Raw genomic sequence first — 14,459 nt, 5'->3', positions numbered from 1 at the left:
ACCTATAGGAATACGACGCCTATCACCGTATACATATATATAAGCTCCTTCAGTATTATCAGCAGCTATCGCGTTTCTCAGGAGCTAATTACCCTCCTCCATCCCCAGCTCCTCCTCTCGTCCAGTCAGGATGAATCCGAATAAAATCTCGAATTATGTTGTACTTAAAATCTTGAATTAATGATATCTGCAAAACATCCATGTTGGTTCTGTTCTGTTTACCCTAAGGTTTTTTTTGCTGCTCTCCCTGCTCTTATCCATGCTAGGCTAGTTCTCTCCCAGAACAGAACCACACCGCCAATCCTAACTGTATGCTAATTGTCAATCGTATTTGACGATAGCGGTCCTGACGGAATTTGTTTGACATCGTGTTAATATTGGCACAGCAGTCGTTTCCTTCCTAAATGTAGCTAAGCCATGCACATCTAGATACACATAACACATTTATAAGCTCTCATCTTGCTGTAATTTTCTTTATTTACATCACCAAATAATCATCAAATTTAATTCATCGTTCAATATAATCTCTGTATATTTCAAAATAATATACAAATGTTCTCCTCAAGTCAGTTTGAAAAAATGTTAAAATTTTTGGAAAAAAGAAAAATTCAGCATTTTCTTGTAATGAACAAAACTGATAATATCATTGATTATTGGTCCATGGGATCAAAATAATAAAAAAAATGCGCAAGCTAGAAACTTTATACAGTACTTCATATACTTTTAGCTTGGCATAGCTACAGTTCAGCATGAGGTTTTACTAGCTAGTACATGAAACCATCTGCAACAGAGAACAAGACAGTGTAATGGGAGCGGTTGAATGGGGCGCAGCAGCAATATGCAGATTTAGAAAAGTCTGTTTTGTTGGGTATAAAGGTAATTGTTTCGTCCTATGATATTCTTTAGTGTAGCTTAACTATATTCAATCCAGAGCAGTTGAAGCGCGAGCACATACACTTATTCCACTAGAAATGGGTTCAGGCAGCCATCATATGAGAGTTGTGGTTCATATCTCTGTGGGATCCTCCCCGTTTCTGCACTTCACGCATGTCCACGTATTCTGTGTCGTCTGGATCACGCCATTTTATATTCCTCTGAAACATAATAAAATCATTTTCATTTGAAGTATTGTTGCGCTAAAAAGCCACAGCTATCACAGTCATATTGCATTACTGGCACACAGTCACATACAGTGTTGGCATGGCAGAAGAAAGCCCTTACCTGCATTGGCACATAGGTCAGAGTGTCAGAAGACTCAGGCTTTGCAACCTGGAGAGGAAGACAAAAAACAGCACAATTGTATTAAGCTCAGAATAACAAATATTGTATACCTGTATTGCATTGCAGGGGATTTGATTCATTTTTATCTCAAAGAATATACTAATTCGACAGCTTTATTAAATCAAAAGTGATGCCTGCGCACAAAGGACAAAACAAAAACACAGGACACACAGGTATAGCAAAAGAGGGCAGAAGATGCGAAACGGGAACAATGTTCTAGTGAAAGGATGCCATTTCTTTAATAATAAAAAAAAAAAAGTATAATATAGCTTAAATTTGTAATAGTAATAGTAATCACACTCAAAATTCTTAGTGTGAAAAACATACAAAAAATCGAATGAACCCTTTTCCATTGTACACCTTATTTTGCGATGTGGGTTTTCTTTGAATGTGCGAGACTTCGATTCATTAGCCGCTATATTAAATGACTAGACGAATATCAAAGTGCAGTAAATGGTAAAACTAATTGCACTATGTGATGATACATTACAATAATATGGTAATAAATACATTTGCAGTATCAATCAGTATAACGAGCTGTTTTGTACAGCTAAAATTTTAGTATTACAGCTAGATTTGGAATATTTTACCACAAGATATACGTAATAGTCTTAGTCTCTCAACTTTTAAATCCCATCTTAAAACTAATTTTTTTAGATTGGCCTATCCTGATTGATTTTAGTAATGTTAGTGGGTATTGATTTTATGTATTTACTGTTTATTGTGTTGTTGTTTTTTTCCTCTGTTTAATCATGTATTTTATTATTGTAAGGTGTCCTTGAGTGTCCTGAAAGGCGCCCACAAATAAAATGAATTATTATTTATTATAAAAATAACTCAATCGGATGATAGCCAGAAACATTATATTTACAAATGGCCGCGCCCACTCTTATGTAAGAAATAAGGTGTATAAAGAACCCTTTTTTGGAATTGAAACGTTCCGTGGATGTTCTTTATGGCTCCATCGATGCCAATAAGGAACCTTTATTTTTAAAAGTGTAAGGCTCTTGGGGAACACTTTACAATAAGATTTAATTATTTTACATTAACTACATTAGTTAACATGAACTAATAATTAGCTGACGTTCTATGGCATTTATTAATCTTTGTTAATATTATTTTCAACATTTAGTATTACATTAATGTTAACAAATACAACTTTTGATTTTAATAGTCAATGCACTGTGAAGCAACATGATCAACAGCTGGATTTTTTTTATTTACTAACGTTAACAAAGATCAACAAATACAGTAACAAATGTAGGTAACACTTTCATTGTTACATATGTTACTATATGTGTTATGTATGTAGTTACTATAGTAATAACTATAAGTTATGCATAATTACATGCAACTAAACCAAACCAAACCCTAATCCTAAACCTATAGTAAGTACATGTAGGTAATGTACTATTTAATATTAAATATTAATTATTAATATTAATTAGTACTACTTAAATGTACAATTACAGTGTAACAAAGACCCCTTAAATTAAAGTGTAACCTAAATGTATTGCTCATGGTTAGTTCATGTTAACAAATGAAACCTTATTGTAAAGTGTTACCAGCTCTTGTGGGTTTGCTGTGTTGTGAAGACAGTCATTCAAGCCATGTCATTATTACCATAATGACAAGATTTGAGCGTTCTTGTCCTTGTAAAACTTGTAATTACAATTTGTAAGCTGTGAATTTTCTGAGAGCTCATACTTGTACCACATGCCCACTGCAGATTCATTTAGGCGATGCTAGTGAAACGCATATGTCCCAGTCCGAAGACGTCCCTAGAGTGAAACGTCACGTGTTGTCATCTCGAAATTACGGTAATTAAAACATAGTGTGAAGCATGTAGCATATAGTATATTCACAATATAGCACAGCCTCTCCTTCTAGATTATATAAATGAATGCAACAAGAGATGTATACAGACACTGAAACAACGCTAATAAAACAACACAAGTACAAACATAAAATAAAAAGTCTCTAAGTTTACCTTCAATCTCATGTAGAATGCAGTGATGATAATGCTGTAGAGACAGAGCACCGTCAGCGCTATGACCAGACCACAGATTAGAAAGGTATACATGTCTTCAGGTGAGGGCTTGTCTTCAACTGTGTGCTCCTGGTTATGTGATTCGTTAAAGCATGAACAGTTGCTTTCTGGTGGAGCCCAAGGGGTTTTGCAACCTTAAAATAAAAATCATTTATATAATGGTTGTTTTATATGCATTTAAATATACCATTTCTAGGTATATAAAACTGGTTTATACATAACTGAGCTGTGTTGTTCAAATAGGGTGAACTTACCTCGGAAAAGCTTTGTTTTCGGCCCTGAGAAGCTTCTGATTGGTAATGGAGTTATTCTGGTTATCTGACAGGAAAATTCATTTTTGTGTAGGGCCCCAGGATTCATCAAGGTGAACGTGAATCCGTTGTTATTGCTCTGCCATTTACACTGTTTATTTTCTTGGTTCGTTTTGTAAATCTCACAAACAACTGTATCATTCATCATCAGCTTGGCTTCCATTCCAATCTTTTCTTTGCCATAAAACAAGCATGTGACACTGACTGAGCCATTGTCATTGAGCACTGGGTTGAGAGGTTCACTCACATCCCAACTACAAACTGAAATAAAAAAGAAGAAATTTAATTCAAACATTTTATATTTTCTTTTTTACTTTGAGAAAACTGTTTGACGTTGACCGTTTATGCACATAATTTTTCAATAAAAATCAGTATTGCTCCACATCTTTTGGAAATATTCACGTATAACCAATTTACATATGCTATTCTCTTCTTAAAAATGCTCTTGCTATTTATTATGATTCCGATCATTTCTCATTCATGTCATTTCAATTGCACACAACAATGTGACGACCTGCAAAAATGTCAAATCTAATTTAACCCAGAATTAGCTTCATTGGGACATGTGCTGGTATAAATGAATATTCAGCATTGGTGGATATTTAGAATAAGGTCTTTACATGATTCGAAACGAATACAGGCTGTCCTATTCAGATCTCCAGAAACCAGAACATTGGCTTAATCTGGTTTTGGCAGTGAGGACTTTTACATAATCAGAGCACGACCATATTCTAACTGATAAATGTAAATGCAAATTTTATTTCAATACACCTGTATTTTCCTGTTGTCACGCAATGTGGCTGTGTAAATCACACAACGACGGAGAATCCAAAAGAAACAAGAAATCATGGAGTAACACAACACTCTTCCATAAACGATACAGGACAAAGAGCTAAGGAGAACTTAAAGGGATGGTTCACCCAAAAAATGAACATTTTGTCATCATTTACTCACCCTCAAGTTGTTTCAAACCTGTATGAATTTCAATCTTCTGCTGAACACAAAAGAAGATATTTTGAAAAATATAGGTTACCAAACAGTTGATGGGCCTACTATGGAAGTCAGTGGGGTCCATCAATTGCTTGTTTTCCCATATTCTTCAAAAAGTCATATTTTGTGTTCAGCAGAAGATTGAAATTCATACAGGTTTGAATGCTTGAGGGTGAATAAATTATGATTTTTTTGGGTAAACTATCCTTTTAAATACATGGGGAGTAATGAGAATACTAATCAAACAACAGGTGAACTGTTGGAACAAACAAGTGAATAATGGCAGAGAACATATGAAAATAGAAACAAACTGAACAGACACTGAACATACATGTTACACCTGTTGAATTAAACTAATATGACAAGCTTAAATTACCAAAAAATGGCCAGTTAAAACTAAATTATTGCTGGTTGCTAGCATAATGTATATTCGGTCTACTTTCATGCTGGTTTTAGTGATGCTTTACCCACAATAACAGGCACTGTGCCAAAAAGAAACCAGCATTGCCCATGTAATACATGTACCATAACTAAGCATTTTGGAATTTTAAGCTGGTCCAAACTATCTGTATTTCTTTCAGCAGTAATGAGAAAGGTTAGCCTCTTACCATTGTGAAGGATCAGAGAAAAGCTGAGAGCGAGCAGAGTAAACCTGTCAGGCATGTTAACGTCCCTCTTCAGTTTTGGTGTGAAGGTGGCCGAGGCTCTTCAGATTGTTTTTACTGGATTGAGAAAAAACAGGAAGTATGTGGGTTAGGTGATCAATATCACCCACAAACATATTTGTCACTCGTGGCAGTGCAAGAAGTTCATTAAGTGATGAGGGAAGATAGCGACATTTAACACACATATTGAAGATTCATTATTGTGAAAAGAATCATACTGTGTGGGATATTATGTAAAAATTGCGATTGAGTTTTTACCTCTTGCTTAATGTGTCCCAGCCGAGAAACACGTCTGTGAGTGAGGAAATGAGTGGGCAGCTTTCTTGTAATATGAAGTTGTTGAAAGGAAAATGTTTGATGCACAACCATGTTAGGAAAAACCCATATCCTACTAAATGAGCAACAAAGTAATCTTGATCCACTTACTTTTAAAATGCTTTGATTTTTGTGATTTTTTTTATTAAATGCTTAGAAATTTTAGTTTCATATGAAATAGGCTATAAGTCTATATAAGTGGTTCAAAGTCAGAGTTGGAAACGTCTTTTGTGTGTCTTTTTCCACAAATGTTGTATGCAAATTGTATAATATCCAAGGTACGGAGTTCAAGTGATTGTGCAGTTAATTATCATATTGTATTTTCAGAAAGTTTTGGAATATTTTTCCTCTCCCCAAATTTGTCTCTACCGAAACACAATAATAAATAATTTATTAAGAAGGCTTAAATTGACCTATTAATATTTTGTTTACATCTACCTTGTAAATGTATTTTTTGCTATTTTTTTAAAAAAGTTTTCACTGGTAAATCAATAACTATTACAATTTTAACAATATTTCAAGTGTAATTTATAAGATTTGTTGTGTTTTGAATCCAATCTTTCTTTGTTAAAGGCATTAAGTTAATCATACTGATTTCAAAGTTAAGGATTCAATAGTTTGAATATACATTGAACCAAACTCAATAATAACGTCTTAGGTGATAATTCAATATACTTTATTTTAGACAAAACATCCATGTTTTGATCGTGACGGCACATTATCGGTAGTGACAGTAATGCTTTGGTAGCGACCACATCACATTGCAGAATTTTAGGTGTTTGGTGTTTTAAGCCCCCAACGGCGCTAATGATTTGCATAACTGTACTAAAATGTTATTTATTTCCCCCCCAAAAATGATTATATGTTCCCTTTTGTCACTACCAAAACAATGATGACATGTTTCGGTCATGACTGTTTCGGTAGTGACAATTTTAGATATTTTTTATGCTCAAAGATGCTAATCAGCACATGGTTAACTAGCACAGTTGTACACACATAAAAAAATACATTTTATCGAATAACACAGAAAAAAACATTATGTCACTACCGTAACTTCACCCAATGTTTCGGTAGTGACCGTTTCTGTAGTGACAATTTAAGATACTTTAGAGCCTATTCAAAGATGATAGCCAGCACATGGTTACCTAGCACAGTTCTGAACAGTTGTACATGCATAAAAACAAAATTTTATGGAATAACACCCCAAAAAGTTTGCTTAATTGCAGAAAAAAAGGTGTTCGGTAGTGACGTTCCTTAAAGTTACGCACAGATTTTTCCGACTTTTGAACACATTTCCTTAAAAATGATGGTCCCTATCTATAATGAAAGAGATGTATGAGAGAGAGGCACACAATAATATTTCCTGAATCAAAAATGTAGGGGTGTGGTTAAAATCAGTCTCACAAAAACACACACTGTTTCGGTAGTGACATGAAAATGTGGGACACGTTTTTTTTACATAATGTTTCATGATTTAAAAATATTTTTTTTTATTTTTTTTACTTCACTTTTTAAAAGAAATAAAAAAAAAACAACGGAAAAAAATTGGTTTGGGTTTGGGACAGCCACCTCCCAATTGAAAGTACCCAATAAATGATGATTTTATATATATTAAGCTTACTGATATTTTAAATATTATTGTGGGATGCAATAGATGATAGAATGATCTTCGTAAACATCTAAAATTTGAATACTTAAATGCTTTTTAAATGTGTTTTTTGGTTGTGGGACAGCAGTTCGCACCCATTCTGTAGAATGGCCCATATACTCTATTTTGTTCACATGTCAAGATCAAATGTTCAGCTAATTTTGTGTGTGTTTACATCAGCCAGAAAACGGATAGATGATATTTTCTTCACTACTAACAGGTCAAATACATTAATCATGTTAATGTCCTAGTTGTGGTGATGGTTGTTTACGATTCAGACGTATATTTTCAATCTATTTTCAGTTCCACATCCTGTTGAAGCACTATCAAATCTAAAAGCACAGCAAATTATCAAGTACTCATGTCCTGTTTATGTGATTGATACCTGAGGTTCACAGAACTGTGACACGTTTGTGATGACGTTGTCACATGTTTTCTTCATGCTTTAGCGACTTGAAAAATAGAGACTGATACTGATGGCGGACATAATGTTCAACTTGTTTTTACTTATAAAAAAGCCATTACCATTTTTGCATTGCTTATTACTGTTACCAAGTATCCAAGGTTTCCTGACCTCTGATGTGATACTGAAACCCACAAAATTCAAGATAAGGAAAAACAAAAAAACAAAAAGACTTATATTAACCTGGTTGCACAAATGTACACACCACCCAACTAAAACTGGGTTGAAGCACCTTTTGCTTTTAATACAGCAGCCAGTCTTTTTGAATAAGACTCATGTCATGTCATGTCATATAGTGACTTGAGGATTATAATAGCTTTTTCAGTACGGGTTTGAATGCGTTTGGTTAATTCCAAACAGAGTAACATGCCTTATTAAAAGGGTGTGCACACTTATACAACCAGCTCATTTTAGGCGTTTCTTCTTATTTTTTCCTTAAAAGTATTTATTTGTTACATGAGTTTTGTTGGTTTAAAAATCACACTAAAGGTGAAAAAATATCAATTTTAAAAGTGGTGCGTGGACTTTTTTTTATTTTTTATATATAGCCATGCACACTAATGAGGTGTACAGTATCATAACCACAAAGTATTCTTCTAGAAAACAAATTGTGACTCCATCTAGAAATACGCAAAAAAAATATTCTTTATTCATTCCCATTATTTCAACTTGAAAAAACAGTTGATCAAACATCATTTTTGTTTTAAACCATATATTTATTATTTAATTAATAATATATTGAAAGAAAACAAATCAAAAAAGTACAATAATCAAATGTTATGTAAATACATGTGAATACATGCAGGTGAGAATACATGTGAGTACATGCAACTGTAAAAACTCAGTGAGTACATGTCAATACATGCAGAAAAATATTACATGTAAATACATGCAGGAGAAAATGACATGCTGGTACATGCAGGTGATAATATTACATGTGAGTACATGCAAACGGGGAGATTCCCCCCCCTAGAATTTCATATAGCTCTCTTTTTGTGAAAGCATAGGTGCCATAGATGAAGAAGCCCTCCATTTGCAGATGACCATCTGTGTTAGAAATGAGTGACATCTTAGTGACATCTATTCACATTGTTTTCAAACTCTAAACTCAGCATATAGCCTACTGGTGATCCGCCATGCTGATCTTTTCAGCAGGGGGAGTCTTTTAAAGAAACTCATTAGCATATATATATTTCTCACCTGTAGAATAAAGCTGCAGGAAGTGATGATTAGAATGGCATATAGGAGTGGAAGGGGTCCCACATCATTTTCGACAGCTTCTAGCTCGGCTCTCTGCCTCTGGCTTTGACTCTGGCTCACGGTGGATGCAGTGGGACAGTTTGGGGTTTCTAGAAAAGAAGATTAGTGATTACTGAAGTTGCCCTCTGGATGGCACCCTACCCCACCCCATACCCCTTTCACTACACTGAAAACCTACAGGATGTAGGCCTGTGTGAATCATTTTTTTTTTTTCTCATTTTAATCTTTTATACAAAGATCGGAATTTTATGAGGCCTTGTACTTTTTGAAAACAGGAAGCCAGTGGCATATAACTGCTTCCTTCTCATCTTCGGTGATTGTTTTTTTTTTCAGTCCTTTTAGTCTTTAGGAGCTTACGTTAGCACCCTGTCGTCATAAAGAAATCTACATTTTCAAAGAAAAACATCATTCACACGTAAACTCAAAGTTTCCATGGGTGAGATCAAAATGTGGAGCACAAAGCGCTGTAAATTTGAATGTGCGGGGTGGCCCCATTTCCACCCATGTGTCTAAAGGTAACCGCAACATTTCCTTCTTCACGCGTTTATAGCCTACTCTCTGGCTCCCTCTAGAGCTTTAACAATGAACAATGGCTAAGGGTCTGTGAACATTATATACATTTTGATATTAAAATGCATGTTGCAAACATACTGGGATAAAAAAAGTATAAAAAAAAAAGTATAACTCTTAAGTGGCTTCTAAAAAGCATTGTTTCTCAATGCAACGTCAATAATTGCTTTTGGTAATATTAATATACAATTTCAAAATGATTTATTGTTACAGACGCGTACCTCTACATAAACAAATGTGTACAAAAAAAGGTGAAACTGTGGGAAAACCACATGCAAGAGACTGAAAACAAGACTATCACTAACCTTGTATGTAAACAACGGTGCCGTTCCCAACCCCTCTGAGATATGGAGGTGGGAAGAGAATCTCGATCTCACAGCGATAGAGGTCTGTGTCTTCCCCTCGGAGTCCAGTGATGATCATATCCACTCTTCCAGAGTTAATATTCCCACTGCAGTTAACTCTGCCATCTGTTGTAAAGTTGGGCGCAGAGAGGTTGACAAAACTGCTGCAGATCTTCTCTTGGCCGTGTAAACCTTTGTACAGAGATATCTGCATTTCCTCTGCCCTTGACTTTATACTAAAGGAGCAGTGGAGTGGGACTTCTCCCTCTTTTCCTTCCACACGATAAGGCTGAGACACGCGTAGAGCTGGAAACAAAACAAAAGATGAATGAAACCTCAGATGTTGCCTAATTTCTCACTATATATATATATATACTCAGGCTATTTTTTTCTTTTTCTTTTTCTTTTTTTTTTCTTCTTTTTTCGTTTAGGCGATTATTGAACTTAATAACATTCAATTTTTTAAGTACAGAACAGTCTAGAGTTTTAATCTGAATTAAGATTTTAATCTGAATTATATTCCAACTGGAATTCTTGCTGAACATGAGGATCCGGATCATGTTGGAAGTTGTAAATATAGGCCAAAGTTTGACCCACTTCACTTCAATTTTGCTAAAAGCAACATTTTAACTGTCAGATAACAAAATATTGTAGATAAGATCCTAATAAAAAAATTTAAAAAAATTATTAAAAAGTATTAATAAAATGTACTATTACTATTCAAGCTGTCTTGTCACACTGCCCACAGGGGTAAAGCTGTTACTATCTGTGCCTGAAAAGCAAAGACACAACAACAAACATTTGAAGCCCAGCAGGTACTTACCGAATCCCAGCGGGATATATGTTATAACGGTTATAATAAGTGTGATAATCATTGTGGCATGTTATAATAACTGTGGAGGTATCCCCCCTGTCTCTTTATACTTGAGTGAGTTCTGGAAAGCTTCGTGACATCAGTAACGTGGCAGGAAACCTCAAGCTGACTGCAAATGCCCGTAAAGTGCTCAAAATTTTGCAAGTAATGTAGCCAATTTGCACAATATGTGTAATCAAGGGGAAAAAAAATTTCAACGAGCAAAATGAGACTCGAGCAAAAACAGTACAATAGCAGTGGAAATGGAAAATTTGGTTAAGGGTGTGGTTTGACTCTCAGCCTATCATAAAGCCAAGTGGTCAAGAGATTATTTGACTCTGAATTTGTGGAAAATATTAAAATCAGAAATACACTCGAAAGCAGATGCGGCACTTTCGAAATTAGTGCAATAAACTGGTCAGAATACTGAATTTGCTGATCACTTGCTTATTATTGCATCATGTCATATTATAAGGAGTGTTGGAAATGGAAACTTATAATGTCTCTTGGGAGCGCTGTTCATTAAAGACATCAAATGGAAGCATGAAATATTAAGTTTAATCAATTTTATTATTGTACCAAAGTTTCATTTTATTCTGTTGGGTCAAACTTTTGGGGTGTTTTACCTACTATGTACATTACAATTTAAAGCATTTGATGTAATACATTCTCTCTTTGGAGCGTTGTTCATTAAAGACATAAAATGGAAGGATGATCAAATATTATTTCGTTTAAGCAGAATTTTATTATTGTATCAAAGTTTCACACTTTTAAGGGGTTTTACCTACTTTGTACTTATATTACAATTGAAAGCATTTGACATAATGCATTCATTGTGCACACACTGTGAAACTAAGATTTGCATTGGCTACAAAGGTTATTCTTATCGTTAACATAAACACAAGGTACAGATCCTGCATGTGAATCTCACAAGGCATTTAGCAGAACAATGGTTACCGCCACCCACCACCCTATTCTTTTTTCCTGTCATTTCCTGTCTCTGCTGTCACTAACATATTATACTGATAGAATATTACATGTTGCTATTGACACTAGTGCAGGTTTGCATATTTGCATATTTCTAATAGTAAGTGCAATAGTGTAATTACAGATAAAGTAGATACAGACTTCTATACTTGTAATGCAGTTGCGAACACAACACAAAATACATTTATTGTCTTGTGCAAAAGATCTTGATTGTATTGTTTCTCTAAATGAATTCAAATCCTGCTCAAGTCACACTGAAGAAATGCCAGAATGAAAGATGTTTGCAACAATGAAACACAGGTTTCCATTAAAGTCAGGGTATATCATAGTGTTTCAGTGTAAATATATATACATATATGAACATACAGCAATAGATACAAGAACGAGATCTGTTAAATACACTCTGTCTTGTTTGACTGGCAGTACTGCTCAGCTGACTGGAGGTACAAATGTAACAGTCAATGGAAGATGTCATATTGCTAGTGCTACATTGGTGATGTTTGCTGGATTCTGAGCTCATCAGCGTCGTCTGAATCCTCCTGGTCTTGTGTTTATGTAGGGGTTCTCCGGTGGCTCGGTGGTCTTCAGTTTACGCTGAAATAAAAACAGCATATCAGCAATTTCATAGAGCTAGCGCATCAAGCAATTTTGAAATCTTGATTCCAAATATGAACTCTTTAGCGTTGGTTATGGATTTAAATAGGACATGTCCTTGCTGCAAAGAACTGCATATGCAGGTAAGCGTGTGGTTGCAGAATGACATAGATACTCACTGCGAAGTAACAGCTGAAGACTGTGATGATCAGGTTGTAAAAAATGATGATCCCATAGCCAATATAAAGTGGCAGTGGCAGTGGCAGTGGCAAATGCTCAGTGGGACAAGACAGTTCTGTGGACGGCTGAGCATCTGAAATCATATAAATCATATTGAATTAACCAAATATATTTCTGTACTTTACACTTTCTACTGTAAAAGTATTGTTTCAGTATAATATTTCAGCATAATATTATGCCATAATCTGCAATGCATTAACTAATCGAGCGAAAAGACTGCAAGACTGCAGTGCTGGTCTTCGCTGGTTTAAGATCTGACCAGCGTGGGAAACCAGCAGATCAAATTAGGTTGGTTTAAGCAGGGGACGTGAGCATAAATGTCAATTAAAATGATTTCATTGCATCTTGTTTTACCTTTAATAACGAGCAGTATCTGGGATTTCCCGGGTATGGTGCGTAGGGTGTCAGTTTGGATGTCGCATCTGTAGAGTCCTGTGTCATTGACTTCGGCCCTTAGAATCTTATATGAGAAAGAGGAGTTTTGTTTGGACACCTGAAACTGCTGCCATGATTGATGAGTGTTGTTTCTCATATCTGTTGAGTGCAGTTTTGTATCTCCCTTGTGTAGACTGATGTTTATGGGTTTTTCATCCCCTTCAAGCTCAGGGCAGGACACAAATGCTGTTTTATTTTCACCCACTCTTTTTATTTGTCTTTTAGTGCCTGAAAGGTAAAAGCATATATGCACATTTTATTTTTGAAAGACAGAGATTGAGGATGTGGTACGCAGGGAGTGGAGTCGGCGGGTTCCTCCGCTGTTGATTTGTTTCTTTAATGCAAAGTATTATTTTGTAATATTAATTTCACTACATATTATAAAATCTCTCTTTTTGATTCATATTCTGGAGATGCTCAGTTCACTCAGTTATGAATATCCACAAGGACACATTCTGCACACCACGTAAATCAACTTGCACAACTGAATTAAGAAGCAACAGAAATTCTCAAACCTTTATCGAGACAGCAGTTTGAGGAGGATTCAGTAAGTTCAGGATGGAAGAGGGTAAGGAGAACAGCCATTGCAATGATCCACTGCTCAAGCATTTCTGCACTGCTGCTCCGAGCACGTGAAAACAGGGAAATATGACTTCAGAACTTTTACAGACAGATGCACGAGTCAGACGGGCTGAGGGGGTGGGGGCTGTTTCCTACCTGCGTCACAGTTCAACACTATAGAGGACAAACATTTGACAGGCTTCTTAAATGGCTGATCTTTGCATACATTTTTTATAGTTTTTTTTGTTGTGCGAAAAATTAAGTTCACTTATGGTTACCTTCTTTTGTTCTTAATGTAATAAAAAAAACAGTGAATATAAGGTGACAATTTGCAATACTTCCATGATTTGAGTCATATTTCACTTTATATTTCAGCATAAAAGAAGAAACAAAGAAAAACATAGCTGCAACCAGCAATTAAGGGGCCAAGCACCAAAAAGCCATAATGAGGTCTGTAAGCATGGCTGGGAGCATCAGACCAAATGCAATTTTTTGACATTTTTAGATGATTTTAGTCAAAATAGTTGAAAAATCATGGATACAATATTTTGTAATGTGATTTAATTGCTTATAACTTTTGACCAATAGGTGGCGCTGTCACCAAATTGATTTGATGTGGTCAGTGTGAGGTGACAGTGACACACTAAGTTTTGTATCAATATACCAAAATATTGCAGAGTTACAGCTGCAGAATGAGTTCGGCATCATGTCAACAATGATGTGTTATTCAAGAATGGTTTGGTCAATCAAAAAACTTTTAATAACTTTTTGTTATTAAACGTATGACTCGAGGAATCTATCATGACCAGTTTCATTAAAATAGGTAAAGTTATTTTAAAGCTATTAGCATTTTTTTGTAATTTCATTATACATTTTGACTGCTGTCTCTAAA

The 14,459-nt window shown here is 35.1% G+C and overlaps 3 protein-coding genes across 4 annotated transcripts; all 3 read right to left on the bottom strand.

Moving 5' to 3' along the window:
• Positions 1 to 448: 448 nt before the first annotated feature.
• LOC311298433 (uncharacterized protein) lies at positions 449 to 5,354 on the bottom strand. The gene is made up of 5 exons (XM_084421343.1): positions 5,241 to 5,354; positions 3,586 to 3,903; positions 3,272 to 3,465; positions 1,222 to 1,269; positions 449 to 1,094 (listed from the first exon to the last, which is right to left on the bottom strand). The coding sequence occupies exons 1-5, from the start codon at positions 5,293 to 5,295 to the stop codon at positions 978 to 980; spliced, it is 732 nt and encodes a 243-aa protein (XP_084277469.1). The 5' UTR covers positions 5,296 to 5,354; the 3' UTR covers positions 449 to 977.
• LOC311298434 (cytotoxic T-lymphocyte protein 4-like) lies at positions 5,252 to 10,873 on the bottom strand. Of its 2 annotated transcripts, none has more exons than XM_084421345.1 (4): positions 10,721 to 10,873; positions 9,859 to 10,203; positions 8,924 to 9,072; positions 5,252 to 5,354 (listed from the first exon to the last, which is right to left on the bottom strand). In XM_084421345.1, exons 1-4 carry the CDS (start codon positions 10,770 to 10,772, stop codon positions 5,352 to 5,354), a joined length of 549 nt encoding a protein of 182 aa, XP_084277471.1. In that variant the 5' UTR covers positions 10,773 to 10,873; the 3' UTR covers positions 5,252 to 5,351. The 2 variants fall into 2 exon arrangements, with proteins under 2 accessions (XP_084277471.1, XP_084277470.1); XM_084421344.1 differs by lacking the exon at positions 5,252 to 5,354 and adding an exon at positions 8,429 to 8,770 and having other exon boundaries at positions 10,721 to 10,869.
• Positions 10,874 to 11,304: 431 nt separating this feature from the next.
• LOC311298919 (uncharacterized protein) lies at positions 11,305 to 13,674 on the bottom strand. The gene is made up of 4 exons (XM_084422241.1): positions 13,522 to 13,674; positions 12,926 to 13,234; positions 12,511 to 12,644; positions 11,305 to 12,331 (listed from the first exon to the last, which is right to left on the bottom strand). Exons 1-4 carry the CDS (start codon positions 13,613 to 13,615, stop codon positions 12,257 to 12,259), a joined length of 612 nt encoding a protein of 203 aa, XP_084278367.1. The 5' UTR covers positions 13,616 to 13,674; the 3' UTR covers positions 11,305 to 12,256.
• Between the last annotated feature and the right edge of the window lie 785 nt (positions 13,675 to 14,459).

The sequence above is a fragment of the Rutilus rutilus genome, assembly GCF_951802725.1.
Source record: "Rutilus rutilus genome assembly, chromosome: 10".
NCBI lineage: Eukaryota > Metazoa > Chordata > Actinopteri > Cypriniformes > Leuciscidae > Rutilus > Rutilus rutilus.
This window is presented reverse-complemented; position numbering and strand designations above follow the sequence as displayed.

Coding starts and splice junctions, on each gene's coding strand:
- LOC311298433 (XM_084421343.1), bottom strand. CDS start 5,295: ATGCCTGACAGGTTTACTCTGCTCGCTCTCAGCTTTTCTCTGATCCTT. Junction 3,904..5,240: donor TTCTCTGATCCTTCACAATG/GTAAGAGGCTAA, acceptor TTTTTATTTCAG/TTTGTAGTTGGGATGTGAGT. Junction 1,270..3,271: donor CATTCTACATGAGATTGAAG/GTAAACTTAGAG, acceptor CTTCCTCTCCAG/GTTGCAAAGCCTGAGTCTTC.
- LOC311298434 (XM_084421344.1), bottom strand. CDS start 10,772: ATGATTATCACACTTATTATAACCGTTATAACATATATCCCGCTGGGA. Junction 10,204..10,720: donor ATATATCCCGCTGGGATTCG/GTAAGTACCTGC, acceptor TTTTGTTTCCAG/CTCTACGCGTGTCTCAGCCT. Junction 9,073..9,858: donor CACCGTTGTTTACATACAAG/GTTAGTGATAGT, acceptor CTTCTTTTCTAG/AAACCCCAAACTGTCCCACT.
- LOC311298919 (XM_084422241.1), bottom strand. CDS start 13,615: ATGCTTGAGCAGTGGATCATTGCAATGGCTGTTCTCCTTACCCTCTTC. Junction 13,235..13,521: donor AAACTGCTGTCTCGATAAAG/GTTTGAGAATTT, acceptor TTTACCTTTCAG/GCACTAAAAGACAAATAAAA. Junction 12,332..12,510: donor TCTTCAGCTGTTACTTCGCA/GTGAGTATCTAT, acceptor TTTTTATTTCAG/CGTAAACTGAAGACCACCGA.